This window comes from Felis catus, chromosome A1, assembly GCF_018350175.1.
Source record: "Felis catus isolate Fca126 chromosome A1, F.catus_Fca126_mat1.0, whole genome shotgun sequence".
Classification (NCBI taxonomy): Eukaryota; Metazoa; Chordata; class Mammalia; order Carnivora; family Felidae; genus Felis; species Felis catus.
Window position 1 is genome coordinate 116812989 of NC_058368.1, and position 13267 is coordinate 116826255.

At 44.0% G+C, this 13267-nt stretch overlaps 2 protein-coding genes across 8 annotated transcripts in view; both read left to right on the top strand.

The window, feature by feature from the left end:
* Window positions 1-13267, top strand: part of LOC101098920 (protocadherin alpha-C2) — a 176141-nt gene that overhangs the window by 126926 nt on the left and 35948 nt on the right. The window contains exons 1-2 of one of the 7 annotated variants that reach the window (XM_019833319.3): window positions 798-4058; window positions 8347-8728. The exons of 4 other annotated variants lie outside the window; for them this stretch is intronic. In XM_019833319.3, the coding sequence (XP_019688878.1) occupies window positions 1500-4058; window positions 8347-8379 (2592 nt within the window). In that variant the 5' untranslated portion in view covers window positions 798-1499 and the 3' untranslated portion in view covers window positions 8380-8728. Of the gene's footprint in view, window positions 1-797; window positions 4059-8346; window positions 8729-13267 lie in introns of those variants that run through there. 2 more of the 7 variants (XM_045060207.1, XM_023255939.2) reach the window with 2 other exon arrangements.
* The window catches only part of LOC101099699 (protocadherin alpha-6), a 134975-nt gene that overhangs the window by 121209 nt on the left and 499 nt on the right, over window positions 1-13267 (top strand).

The window sequence follows — 13267 nt, forward strand, 5'->3', positions numbered from 1 at the left end:
CTCTGATCCATTTGCCTTTTTGTTCACTGGAGAGAAAATCGGTCCTCTTTTTGTTATCTCTGTAGCAATACAAGATTGAGTCTTAGGGGAGAGGAGCCCCAGAGGTGTAAAGGAGCCTCATATTTATGGAAGGTGAGCTGCAGCCATCGAAACTGCTGGCTGTTGTTAAGACAAATGCCAGCCTCCCACATTTTGCCTAATAACAGCAGATTTTTCACTGCAAAGCATTAATGGCATCCGAATTCCAGCCGGGCTTGGGAGATGAAGAGTAACGCTCTTGACGTAATGGTTTTGCAGGCTCTTGAAGACATTGTCATCTATTAAAGAAATATTTTAAACCACTCATGAAGGAACAAAGAAAATTTCTTGGATGATAAATGAAAAAAAAGATTTGGAGTAAAATAAGGGAAAGCTTGAGAGAAGAATTTCTTTAAAATTTTACCATATTTCCCCACTATGATCAAAAGAGGTCAAATAGGAGCTTAGCCTGCAGCTTCGTGGAGCCAATTTTTAAAAGAGAATTTTAAAACTTCAAATATTGGTTATTTGCCAAGATACACACTTGAAAAGCAAGCGCTACTTGGCTCCTAGCAGAACTGAGTATTGAGATCCCAGGATGTTTTTGGCTTGCTCCGCAGAAGAGGACAGCATTTGTCCTCCCCCTCCCTTTGCCCCAGGAGTTGAACACTTTCTGTTCTATTTAGGAGTATTCTAGGGAAAATTTGGGGGGCAGGTAAATAATCTCCATCATCAGCAACCCCAGAGCGCCTCCCTTGCGTTCGTTTCTTTTGACTGTGGGGCCGCCGCCCAGGTGCCCATACTTAGCTAAGGTCCTGAGTTTATTTTCCTGAATTGCGGTTGGAAATCTTTTCCTGGGAAGGTCGGACAGCCCAGGTCCTAGAGACACAACTGTTTGTCCTAGAATAATATCCTTACAAGACCCGTTAAACAGCCGAGATACCGTGGAGACTGGCTGAACCGGGGAATGGGGGCAGGGAGAAAGGGAGTGGCCGTGTTCCCGCGGTCTGCCGGGATCCCGCGTGTCCAGGGTGAAGGAGCCGAGGCTAGAGTGGCTGGCGCGACCGATCACTCCCGGTTGCCGTCTGCCACCTCGGTGCGGAATCGGAGCCGGACTTGCTGAGCACTCCTCCCCCTCCCGTTCTGCTTCCTTTTCCCTCCCCCCTGGAGCGGCGGCGGCGGCGGCGGCGGCAGCGGCAGGCAAGCAGGCAAGCAGGCAGGCTTGCAGCGAAGCCAGGCGGAGCGACTCCCAGGCGAGCGGAGGAGCTGGGATATGGGGAGTCAGCGGGGGCGGCGGGGCCAGGAGCCCTCCGGAGGGCCTACGAGAGGAGCGGCCCCCGGCGTTTGCTAGCGCGTGAGCGGTGGGGTAGCGGGCGCAGGGCAGCACGAGCGGAGGCGGAGGCGGGGCCCGGGCGTGGAGCGCGGCTGGGAAAGCTGCTGCCTCCGGCCCTGCCCGGCTACCTCCGCCGCGGCGGGTGGCTATGGAGCTGGCGGGCACCAGACCTGGGGCGACAGAGCATCTACGACTCCGGCCGCCCATGTCCTGGCTGCTGCTGCTGCCTCTCCTGCTGCTACTGCTGCTGCCGGGCCCAGCGGCCTCCCAGCTACGATACTCGGTGCCGGAGGAACAGGCACCCGGCGCGCTTGTGGGCAACGTGGCTAACGCGCTGGGGCTGGAGCTGCGGCGTTTGGGGCCGGGCTGCCTGCGCATCAACCATCTGGGTGCGCCCAGTCCGCGCTACCTGGAGCTGGACCTGACAAGTGGAGCGCTCTTCGTCAACGAGCGCATTGACCGGGAGGCGCTGTGTGAGCAGCGGCCTCGCTGCCTGCTCAGCTTGGAAGTGCTGGCGCACAGCCCCGTGGCGGTGAGTGCCGTAGAGGTGGAGGTACTGGACATCAACGACAATTCGCCGCGCTTCCCGCGGCCGGATTACCAGCTTCAGGTAAGCGAATCGGTGGCTCCTGGAGCGCGCTTTCACATTGAGAGCGCGCAGGACCCCGACGTGGGCGCCAACTCGGTGCAGACTTATGAGCTCAGCCCCAGCGAGCACTTCGAGCTGGACCTTAAACCCCTGCAGGAGAACAGTAAGGTGCTGGAGCTGGTGCTGCGGAAGGGCCTGGACCGCGAGCAGGCAGTCTTGCACCACCTGGTTCTCACAGCTGTGGACGGAGGCAGCCCAGCCCGCTCGGGCACGGCACAGATCTCTGTGCGTGTCCTGGACACTAACGACAATTCTCCCACCTTCGACCAGAACACTTACCGTGTCCAGCTTCGGGAGGACGCTCCTCCGGGCACATTGGTGGTGAAGCTGAATGCCTCGGACCCGGATGAGGGCTCCAATGGCGAGCTCAGGTACTCATTGAGCAGCTACACGTCGGACCGGGAGAGGCAGCTCTTCAGCATCGATGCCAGCACTGGGGAAGTGCGGGTAAGTGGAGCACTGGATTATGAGGAGGCCTCTTCCTACCAGATCTATGTGCAGGCTACTGATCAGGGTCCAGTGCCCATGGTGGGTCACTGCAAGGTACTGGTGGACATCGTGGATGTGAATGATAATGCACCAGAGGTGGTACTCACGGACCTGTACAGCCCAGTGCCCGAGGATGCTGCATCGAATACTGTTGTGGCCCTTCTCAGTGTCAATGACCAAGACTCAGGCCCCAACCGGAAAGTGAGCCTGGGTCTGGAGGCCTCACTCCCTTTCCGGCTGAATGGCTTTGGAAACTCCTACACACTGGTGGTGAATGGTCCGCTGGACAGGGAGCGGGTAGCTGCCTACAACATCACAGTGACAGCCACTGATGGGGGAGTGCCACAGCTCACATCCCAGCGGACACTGCAGGTTGAGATCTCTGACATCAATGACAACCCACCAAGCTTCCTAAAGGACTCCTACAACATCTACATCCAGGAGAACAATTTGCCGGGGGTGTTGCTCTGCACTGTGCAAGCCACAGACCCAGATGAAAAGGAGAATGCAGAGGTGACCTACTCCCTCCTGGAGAAGGAGGTTCAAGGGCTGCCAGTCACCTCCTATGTCTCCGTTAACAGTGCCAGTGGCAGCCTTTATGCTGTCAACTCCTTTGACTATGAGAAGTTTCGGGAGTTCTTTGTGACTGTGGAGGCCCAGGACAAGGGGAGTCCACCGCTGAGCAGCACTGTGACCGCCAATGTGTATGTGGTGGACATGAATGACCATGCCCCTCACATCCTATACCCTACCTCAACTAATTCGTCAGCAGCCATTGAGATGGTGCCTCGAACTGCCCCTGCTGGCTATCTGGTCACCAAAGTCATAGCCATGGACTCAGACTCTGGGCAAAATGCTTGGCTCTTTTACCACCTGGCTCAGACTTCTGACCTGGACCTCTTTAAAGTAGAGCTACACACAGGAGAAATTAGGACTACCAGGAAGATGGGAGATGAGAGTGGAACCACTTTCAACCTGACCGTGGTGGTCCGAGACAATGGAGAGCCATCACTGTCAGCCTCTGTGGCCATTACAGTAGCTGTGGTGGATAGGGTTTCCAAAATCCTCCCTGATACTCAGAGACACGTGAAGGGTCCTCGGACATACTCTGAAATTACACTTTATCTAATAATAGCATTAAGCACAGTGTCTTTTATATTTCTTTTGACAATCATTGTTTTGAGCATCATCAAGTGCTACCACTATACTGCATATGGAACCGCGTGCTGTGGGGGCTTCTGTGGAGTGAGGGAGCGGTGCCCTGCTGAACTAAACAAACAGGCCAATAACAATATTGATGCCAGGTTACCGCACGGCCTCAAAGTGCAGCCTCACTTCATTGAAGTGCGAGGGAACGGCTCCCTCACCAAGACCTACTGCTACAAGGCCTGTCTGACAGCAGGCTCAGGGAGTGACACTTTCATGTTTTATAACACAGGGGCACAGACAGGACTGGGGCCTGGGGGAGCCCAGGCGGCAGCAAGTGACAGCAGGCACCTCACAGGCCAAAGTGGGCAGAGTGCCGGGAACCTGATCATTCTCAAAAATGATGCCATTCCTCAAAACGAGGTGAGATAGCAGTCAAGGGGTTCTTCCACAGTCGTGCATTTTCACACACACCCTCCCTCCACCAATATCGTGCGCTCTACTGAGTTATTAACATTGACAGGAGTTATCTGGTAAACTGAGGATACGTAGTACCTGTGACTTGATATTAATCTGCTCTGTTTCTCCTCTAGAAAAATAGTATCAGAATTGCTTTACTTTATTTTCTTTTTGGATATAGGAGGCCTTACCCATAACATTGTTAGAGAAATAAGAATTAGTCTTAAATGTTTGATGCTAAAACACAGCTCTGCAGAGGTATGGAACAGGCTTGAGAATAAGATGATGCCATAGTGGGTAATATTTTGAGATTCAGGGACAAATGGCCTCTGCTGTATCATCTATAGGGAAAGTTCTCTTTTGAAATGCTACAGGAGTGTTGGTTTTTAAAAAGCTCTGAGACCCTAGGGGTTGTGGTGGTCACCTCTGCATGCTGTCCTTGTTTATATCTTGAAAATTATCCAGTTAATATTTCCAGTAATTACACTGAACTAATGTGGTAGGACCTTCTGGAAATTCATGTCAGAGGTGACAAAGCCCTAGACTGTGGATCTCGCCCTGAAGCCAAAGTTTGCTTCTTTGGCTGTTTGATGCGGTAATTCTTCTGTAGGTGCTGTCAGAGGAGATGAAGGATGGTAGGGCAAAGAGACCAAGGACCAATTTGTCTGGTTGGGCCAAGGAGATATTAGAACAAGTGGATTAGGGATGTGGGGATGTGGTGAATACCAGGACAAGCTGGAACTGGAGAGAAAGAGAAGGAGAAAAGGACTTTTCCATTAGTTACCTTTCTGGCATAGCAGGTGTTCATCATAAGGTGATTTCCCTGCATTAGATTAAATGTAGTCTGTAATCTTCTGATTTCCTGTTGGCAATTTGTAAAGTTTTAATGATACGTGAAGTAGCCTCTCAAGCCCTTTATGTCTTTAAGTTAAATGACAATACTTCCAACAATACTCCAACGTGTTCCAAAGCACATGTTCATTTTCTGAATCTAAATTTTAGTTTGTGATAGCTAGAAAAGCCTTGTAAAGTGGATGGCTTGCTGTGCATAAAGGACAGGTGTTAGTAAATACACTGGTTTTAAGTAAGCATAAGGCCAGCTTGCTCATTATTATGAAGACTGCACATAAATTATTGGACAGTGCATGAATGTGCGGATGTGTTTGTGTAGTGTGTCGCCATACGCAAACTTGAAAACAGTGGTTTGCTTTGTGATACTTTAAAGTTGTATTTCAGGGGCCCCTGGGTAGCACAGTCAGTTAAATGGCCAACTCTTAGCCCTGCATTGGACTCCACGCTGGCCGTGGAACCTACTTAAAAAAAAATTGTATTTCAGAAGCCAAATTTTTGTTTCATCAACAGTGATGACCTGTTATCTTCCCAAACAACTACTTTGTAGCGAAGACTTTTAGAGGTACTATAAAAGGCATTAATAATTGTCCCTCCTATATTTTTGTGATGTATTTTCATTGACATTTTGCTGTCTTTTTATTAATGTCCCTAGTTTCACATCCTAATTCATGCTAATCTTGAGGAAAGTAATGCTTAAATACAGAAAAAAAAAAAAAGATGGATTGAGAGAATTTCCCATGTACCTTGAGATGTATCAGAAAAGCCTGATAAATTTTAGTTGATACATAGCAGCCACAGGAGGCAGAAGGCAGATTAAGAAATACAAGGGGACACAATCAAGGCGTTTCTAGAATTCTTTAGATCATAGCTTTTGGAAGCATGTAAAAAGGCCTAGCTTTAAGTAGGGATGCTGTAGACCTTTGCTTAACAAATTCTTGTGAGGTCCTTTTGGGCCTGGGTGGGCTGCAGGTGGTGAAGAGGCTGGGAGAGCAGGCCAGACAAGCTTGCCGCCAACTGGGAGCTGGAAGCTCCCGAAGGACACTCTACCATCGTTCTCCTGGCTCAGAGCTTGGGGCAGTTTGACACATGAACTATTTCTGTCTTACACTGACCTGTGTGTTAATGCGTGTTTTGGTACACAAATCTTTAATTGAGGGAGAAAATTATGTCAGAAAAGTGCTTGCTCTTGTGGGATTTTTCCAGGAGAATGCGTGATTTGAATAAAAGCAAATTTCTGCCAGCCACTTTCAGGAATCCAGTAGAGAGCCCTAAGATCTATAGCTCCTGACATTATTACAGTTAAGGGGAGAGAGAGAGTCAGGTCAGCATGGCAAAATGGGAACAAAATCAGTCAACTCTGAAAGTCATGACCGCTAGATCAACCTGTTAAATTCCCATGTTAGGCTTTCTCTTTTCCCTACCCAGTTACTGCAGATGGCATAAGAGTCCTGAGGTGCACTTCATGCCGTGTGCCTATGTTAAATGAGATGAAGATTATAAAGGATGAGTAAGGGAGTTTGCACTCATTGACCACTATGCTATATAAAAATGTTCTGCTTTGCAGCATATGGGTGGTTTCATTCCCTGTAAGTCATATATGAAAGAAACATTTACCAGCATCTAAGATATGAGGCAATAAGCTCAGAGAGGTTAAGTAAGACACAATCATTCTGCTTGTCTATTTTAAGTCCGGTCAGTCTGATTCCAAAGACTGTGTTGTTTGAAATAGTACAAGTAGACAGAAATCCCAATGTGTATACTTCTTTTCATATGTGATAACTTGGGCATTTCAGCCAGCATTGGTTCACCTAGTGGTGTAAGTTAACTTACTTTTAGAGATTAACTGCTTTTAGAGAAAGAGCAATTCCTTGAGTAAAAGTAGGTCACAAATGGGAGGATCAATGAATAAAAATGTTACTACCAAGCTGATTTATTTTTATATGTTTATCTGTTTTACTTTGGCATAGCCTGTTAAGATCTTTTATCTCTGTTCTTTTTCTGATTTCTCTTTTGTTGCTTATTAAACAACATTTAATACCAGACTCTAATCTTTTGACAGATTTCACCCCCCAGTGAGTTTATAGGATGAGTCACTTGTGCAGTGAAGTTTTTGAAGTAACTGTTTGGCAATGGGGCAGAATTTCTCTTTGGAGATTTCTGAAAACCTGATATTGAATGTGGTTGGCACCCCTTTCAGAATCTCCAAGAAAAGGAAACCAAATCTTAAGGTAGATTTTGTGCGTCTGTGGTCCTGTGACTGCTAATGAATCACTCTGAGTGCTCTGGACAGATTTGTCCAGCTGTGCTTCCATGGGACCAGGTGGCTCAAGGTGTGGAAATCACAAAAGACTAGCAGAAATAAGATAAGTTTGCTTTCATTTATTTTCAAACAATTTGGAGTCATCAAATCTTGAGTATTTCTGCCACTGTGTATGCACATTCACCCTCATTCCAGACGCAGTGATCTGAAAAAGTTAACTCTTCTTTTAGTGGCTCCTAATTTATCTCCCCTAGGACTGACTTTTCTATCTGGCGACTGTGTCCTGTTTCAGAATTTACACGTAGTGCCAAGTGACATGGTGTTATATTTATAAAAAGAGTATGGTGGTCAGAATAGGTAGAGAAATTCTATTTGTGAACTTCCGTTCCAGTGTCGCATCCTCTTGTGGTCACTTTTGAGTGGGTGGGCTGTTTTGTCTTGCCATTTCCATACCGGTTATAGGACTGTTCTTCTGAGAAAAAGTTTATTTTCTTTCATCTGATAATATAATAATTGCTTCAAATTACCTCCTTCCTCCCTTTTTCTGCAGATCTGCTGAGCCAGATGGAATTATGGCTGAGCTCTTCTCGGTCTCTTTATCTTGCACATATTCTGACTGATGAAGAAATCTATTTATTGTAGCTTGAATGTCATTGGCCTACCCTTTCCTCTGACCCAGGAGTGAGCTGTCACATGGGCATCTGGTCTACCTCCAAACACTCTGCAGGGACACAGCCTGGCATATTATAAATCGTCTATTGGCATGCTGTCTGCTCGACAGAATAGCAGAGTCGGTTCTGGATACTTGCCTTGGTTTTCCACCAATTTTTGCTCTCAATGAGAGGTTAGGATGATGTCAGTTTTCAAATATTTGCGGAAAACCTGCCATCACCAAGCCCAGTGGTTTAGATGGATTTAATGGAGATTTACAGGTGTCTTTGAATGTGACTTTTGTTAGGAATTTACCTAGCTCAATTTTTCTGTGCATATTAAGTATGAATGTAAATTTAGTTTATCCATATGATAATATTTTTTAGCATTATAATCTATAATCATGATTTCAAAAAATCAAAGGGCAAGAGGATTCCTTGGCAGCATTTTAAATCTGCTCACCTAAAAATTAAAATTTTTTTCTTTCAGGAATTTGAACTTGACCTGCAAAGAAATATCTGACATTGCAAAAGTGAAGAAACTTTAGTTCCTTGGCACATAAACAACATCAGTTCCTTTCTGGCCTTGCAGGGTCAGAACTCTGGGCTCCAGGGAAGTGAAACTGTGAGAGAGAGGGTAACTGCTGTGCTGGCAGGCTGTGTGTCCAGAATTAAGCAAACCTAGCATTTTCTGTTGTACTGAAACCCATTCGGTATATTTTAATATTGTGTTTATTTTACTTTCCTGCTTCATGGATTAGGGGTTGCAAATGACTTCAGAAGAAAGTATTTCCCTTAGAATTCACATACTTACCATCTTTTCAACTTGATTTACTAGAAGACTAATATATAACAGTGATTATTTTAAATGTTATACTTCTTTTTGCCTTAATGACCAATAGTTTATATATTCATTTGCTATTGCTTTGTAAGAAATTACCACAAATTACTGGTTAAAAATAACTCTCAGTTATTGTCTCAGAGTCCTGCAGGATGTGAGTGGGTTCTCTGCTCTAGTTTTCACAAGGCTGAAATCCATATGGCAGCTGGGCTGAGTTCTCTTCTGTGGGCTTTGGAAAAGAATATGCTTTTAAGTTCATACAGGCTGTTGGCAGAATTAGTTCTTTTTAAAAAAAAAATTAATGTTTATTTATTTTTTGAAAGAGAGAGAGAGAGCAAGCTGGGGAGGGGGCAGAGAAAGGAGAGAGAAATTCCTGTCTCTGCACCATCGGTGCAGAGCCCCACATGGGGCTCAGACTCTCCAACCGTGAGATCGTGACCTGAGCTGAAACCAAAACCAAAAGTTGGATGCTTAACCGACTGAACCACCCAGGCATCCCCAGAAGTTAGCTCTTTCTGGACTACTTACATACTGTTAGCTGGAGGTCACTTTCAGCTCCTAGGGGTTGTGCTCAGGCCCTTGCCCCATCATCCCCTCCATCTTTAGAGCTAACAGGGAAGAATCCTCTCTCACATGGAATCTGTCTCCAATTTATGTCTTCAAATCTCTCCAATTTATGTCTCTGATCTCTAGACCCAGATTTAAGGAGCTCACATGATTAGGTCAGTCCCGCCCAGATCGTTTTCTTGTCTTTTTTTTTTTTTTTTTAATGTTTATTTATTTTTGTTAGAGAGAGACAGTGTGAGTGGGGAAGGGACAGAGAGAGAGGGAGACACAGAATCCAAAGCAGGCTCCAGGCTCTGAGCTGTCAGCACAGATCCCTACATGGGGCTTGAACTCACAAACCTCAAGATCATAACCTGAGCCAAAGTCAGACACTGATTGACTGAGCCACCCAGGTGCCCCATGGTTTCCTTGTCTTAAAGCCAAGTGTGTCATACGACATAACCTAATCAGAGTGAGAGCCATCATATTTATTCTTGGAAATTATGCAGGGCATGTACACCACAGTGTGAGGATCTTAGGAGGGCATTTTAGAATTCTGCCTATCATAGTTTATATCAGTGTTGACACAGTATCACTGAAAAAAATATGCAATGGATACATCCTTAATAGAGTCCTAACAGAAAGGAAAAGGAGATGGCTACTTATAGTTTCATGTCTCAGAGGGCCATTTACTGATAGCTTCAACATGGATTTCCATGACAGAGTGTCATTTCCGGAGTGGTCTAATGATTTTTTTTTTTTTTTTTTGAAGAAGATAGGGTATTTTAAACCTAGTTTGTTTTAAATTTTTCTTGAAAAGGTGATTCATCCTTCTGTAGCTCAAATGTTCTATGGTATAAATATTACAATAACATGGTAATAATACCATTACAGGATAAATTAAATCTTTGCTACAATTTTGATAGAATCTTAAGTGGGTTCCTGTTCTTCATTGATGCTATATCACCCATATGGACTACCTAATTCATTTTTTCCACATCTGGAATTTTATGGCCATTAGTGTCCTGAAGGACTAAGCTTTGAAACGACAGACATACTGGGGCTTTTCACCAATAGAAAATAAGCATAGTTCTGGAATGTATCATCCAAGTGTTAGGGAACTAAACAATCACAGTTAGTTCAGATCCTCACTATATGTCTCCAGTATGTCAGAGATATGAGAAGTCAACCTTTAAACTTGAGTTTTTCCAACTTTAATCAAGTTTGGTTGAAACCCATGTGCATTTATCACTTTAAATTATGTATCATTTAAAAGTAAATCAATATCTGTGAAACTCAGAAGTAAAAGAAAAAATTAAAGTACGGTTGGCCCTTGAACAACACGAGGATTAGGGGTGCCAGACCCATGCAGACTTGAAAATCTGATTATAATTTTGGGTCCCTTAAAAGTTAACTACGAATAGCCAGCTGTTGCCCAGAAGACTTACTGAGAATGTAAACAGTTGGTTATCACATATTTTGTATGTTATATGTATTATATACTGTATTCTTTAAAAAAAATCTTTTATTATATTTTATTTTATTTTTTGCAAGAGAGAGAGAGAAAGAGACAGCAAGCTGGGGAGGAGCAAGAGAGAGGGAGAGAGAAATCCCAAGCAGGGCCCTGATGTGGGGCTCAAACTCACAAACTGGGAGATCATGACCTGAGCCAAAACCAAGACTCCCATACTTAACTGACTGAACCACCCTATATACTTTATTCTTAAAATAAAATAAGAATAGCCTTAGAGGAAAGAAAATGTTATTAAGAAAATCATAAATAGAACGCCTGGATGTCTCAGTCAGTTAAGTGTCTGACTTCAGTTCAGGTCATAATCTCCTGATTCATGAGTTCAAGCCCCACGTCAGGCTCTGTGCTGACAGCTCAGAGCCTGGAGCCTGCTTCAGATTCTGTGTCTCCCTTTTTCTCTGCCCCCCTCCCCACTCAGACTCTCTGTTTCTCTCTCAAAATAAATAAATAAACATTTAAAAAAAGAAAATCATAAGGAAGAGAACATACATTTACAGTACTGTATGGTATTTATTGAAAAAAATCCACCTATAAGTGGACCTGTGCAGTTCAAACCTATGTGGTTCAAGGGTCAACTATATACATGTCATTCTGTGTAAATTAATTTAAAACACGAACTTTGGTTTAGGGAGACCTAAATGTAACGATCAACAAATCCACCAAATCAGGCAAGTAATTTAATCTCTCTAAAGCTCAGATTTCTTATTTCTATACATTTAAATACATTAATATTATCCTTGCATGATCATTAATTTGTTCAGAAACATTTTAAAAACCTACCAAATACCTGAACACTGCTCAGCTCGGAGGACATAGCTATGTGTTATGAATATCTGAGCATATTCATATGTTTTATGGACAAAACAGATATATCCTTTTTATAGAATTTATGGTCAAAAAAAGTGTTAAGATAAATGCAATAATATGTTTAAAGTGCTTATCTCATTGCCTAATATTGTGTGGATCCTTAAAACATTCTGTATTCTTCCTTACCTTTTCTCTGCCTGATCTTACTACCCTAAGTGATCTCATATCTATGATTCTGGCAAATGAATCTGAGAGGCACCTTGTTGTTGATGGACTATCATAGAAAATAGCATCATGACAAATTGTCGTTGAGGAAGTGACTCAGTGAACTGAGTTCATGGTCAGTCCCACTAGAATTGTGCCTCTCAGCAAAATGAGGTTGGTGCTCTCAATCCAAAAATCAAGTGGCAGCAGTTTTCATCATGAATGTTATCCAATCGTAGAAAAAAAAAAATTGGCAACATTTACTTAACAGGTGTCCAAGTCTTTACTGAAGAAAGGTTCTCACAGTTGATACTAGTTCTGCTGATGGTAAGGGAAGAGATGATGGTGATTTGACTAACACAAATAGTTCAGTCATATTTCCAGGTTTACAAAATGATTTGCAAATGGTTTCTTTTGGTTCCCTCCAACACAACTAGTAGAAAATGGGAAACCCTTTCATTTCTTCTGTAGAGAGTTTCATGCTACTTTACATGGAGTATCTGTAGTATTCTGAGAACTGCTTCAAGGATAAAGCAGCTTGCATATTCACGTCTTGCCAGCAAAGTTGAAAGGAGCGAGGGCAGTTAGTGTGTGGGGACATTTGAGGAAAAGTATTCTAGACTTGTAGCTTTTCCTGGGCCTTGACTTTGGCTAACTCTCTGAATACCATCTAACCACCCCATAGTCTGTCTGAAAGTTGAGATGCTGATCACTTCTTTCCTAGGTGTTGTGAAAACGTGTCTTTATGAAATACTCTGCATCCTTTGAATAAACTATAAAAATGATATGGACAAGAATTATTGACATTTTGAAGTAGTTTACTGGTATTACTGTGGCTTTGTGTCTATGAAATATGATAATCATAATCCAGAGGAAAATACAGAATACAGCCTCCACCTCTTCATCTTTCTGCTCACATAGACCTCAGTATTCAGTGACAGGGCCATGAAAATACATTTAAAGGAAGACCTAACACAGGTTTTTTTTATAATAAACTTTTTGCTAATAAATACAAGATAGTGACAGTCATCCCCATTTTGTCTCCTGTGATTCCTGAGTGGCTTCTCTTCAGCCCATAACTCCTCAAACAGTCTTCTGGGGCCTATATGTTCCTTCTTTGTCCACTCCCCTTTGAATTGACAGTTTGTAGACAGAAGGCAACAGATCTTTCTAATACATAGGTGGTGCAGCGTGAGTCAGGTTCTTCCTGGGTTTCAGCTACTCCCTGTTAAACAATCAGAGCTTGGTGAACAGTAATTGAGTGAGGAGGCAAAGCACTCAGAAAAGCAGGGAGCGAGTGCAGTTTTATGAAAAGGATTATGTAGCAAAACAAGATCCAGCTCCCGTAGTGGTTTATTTTCCTCTCTGTAGCATTCCTCTTCAGTCAGCAGAAGAGGCAGTTATCAGTCACTGGCGTTATGACTGGGCACATCCATCCTGGGTCAAACATGCTGCAGTCTGCAAAGCCAGCAGCAGATTGCA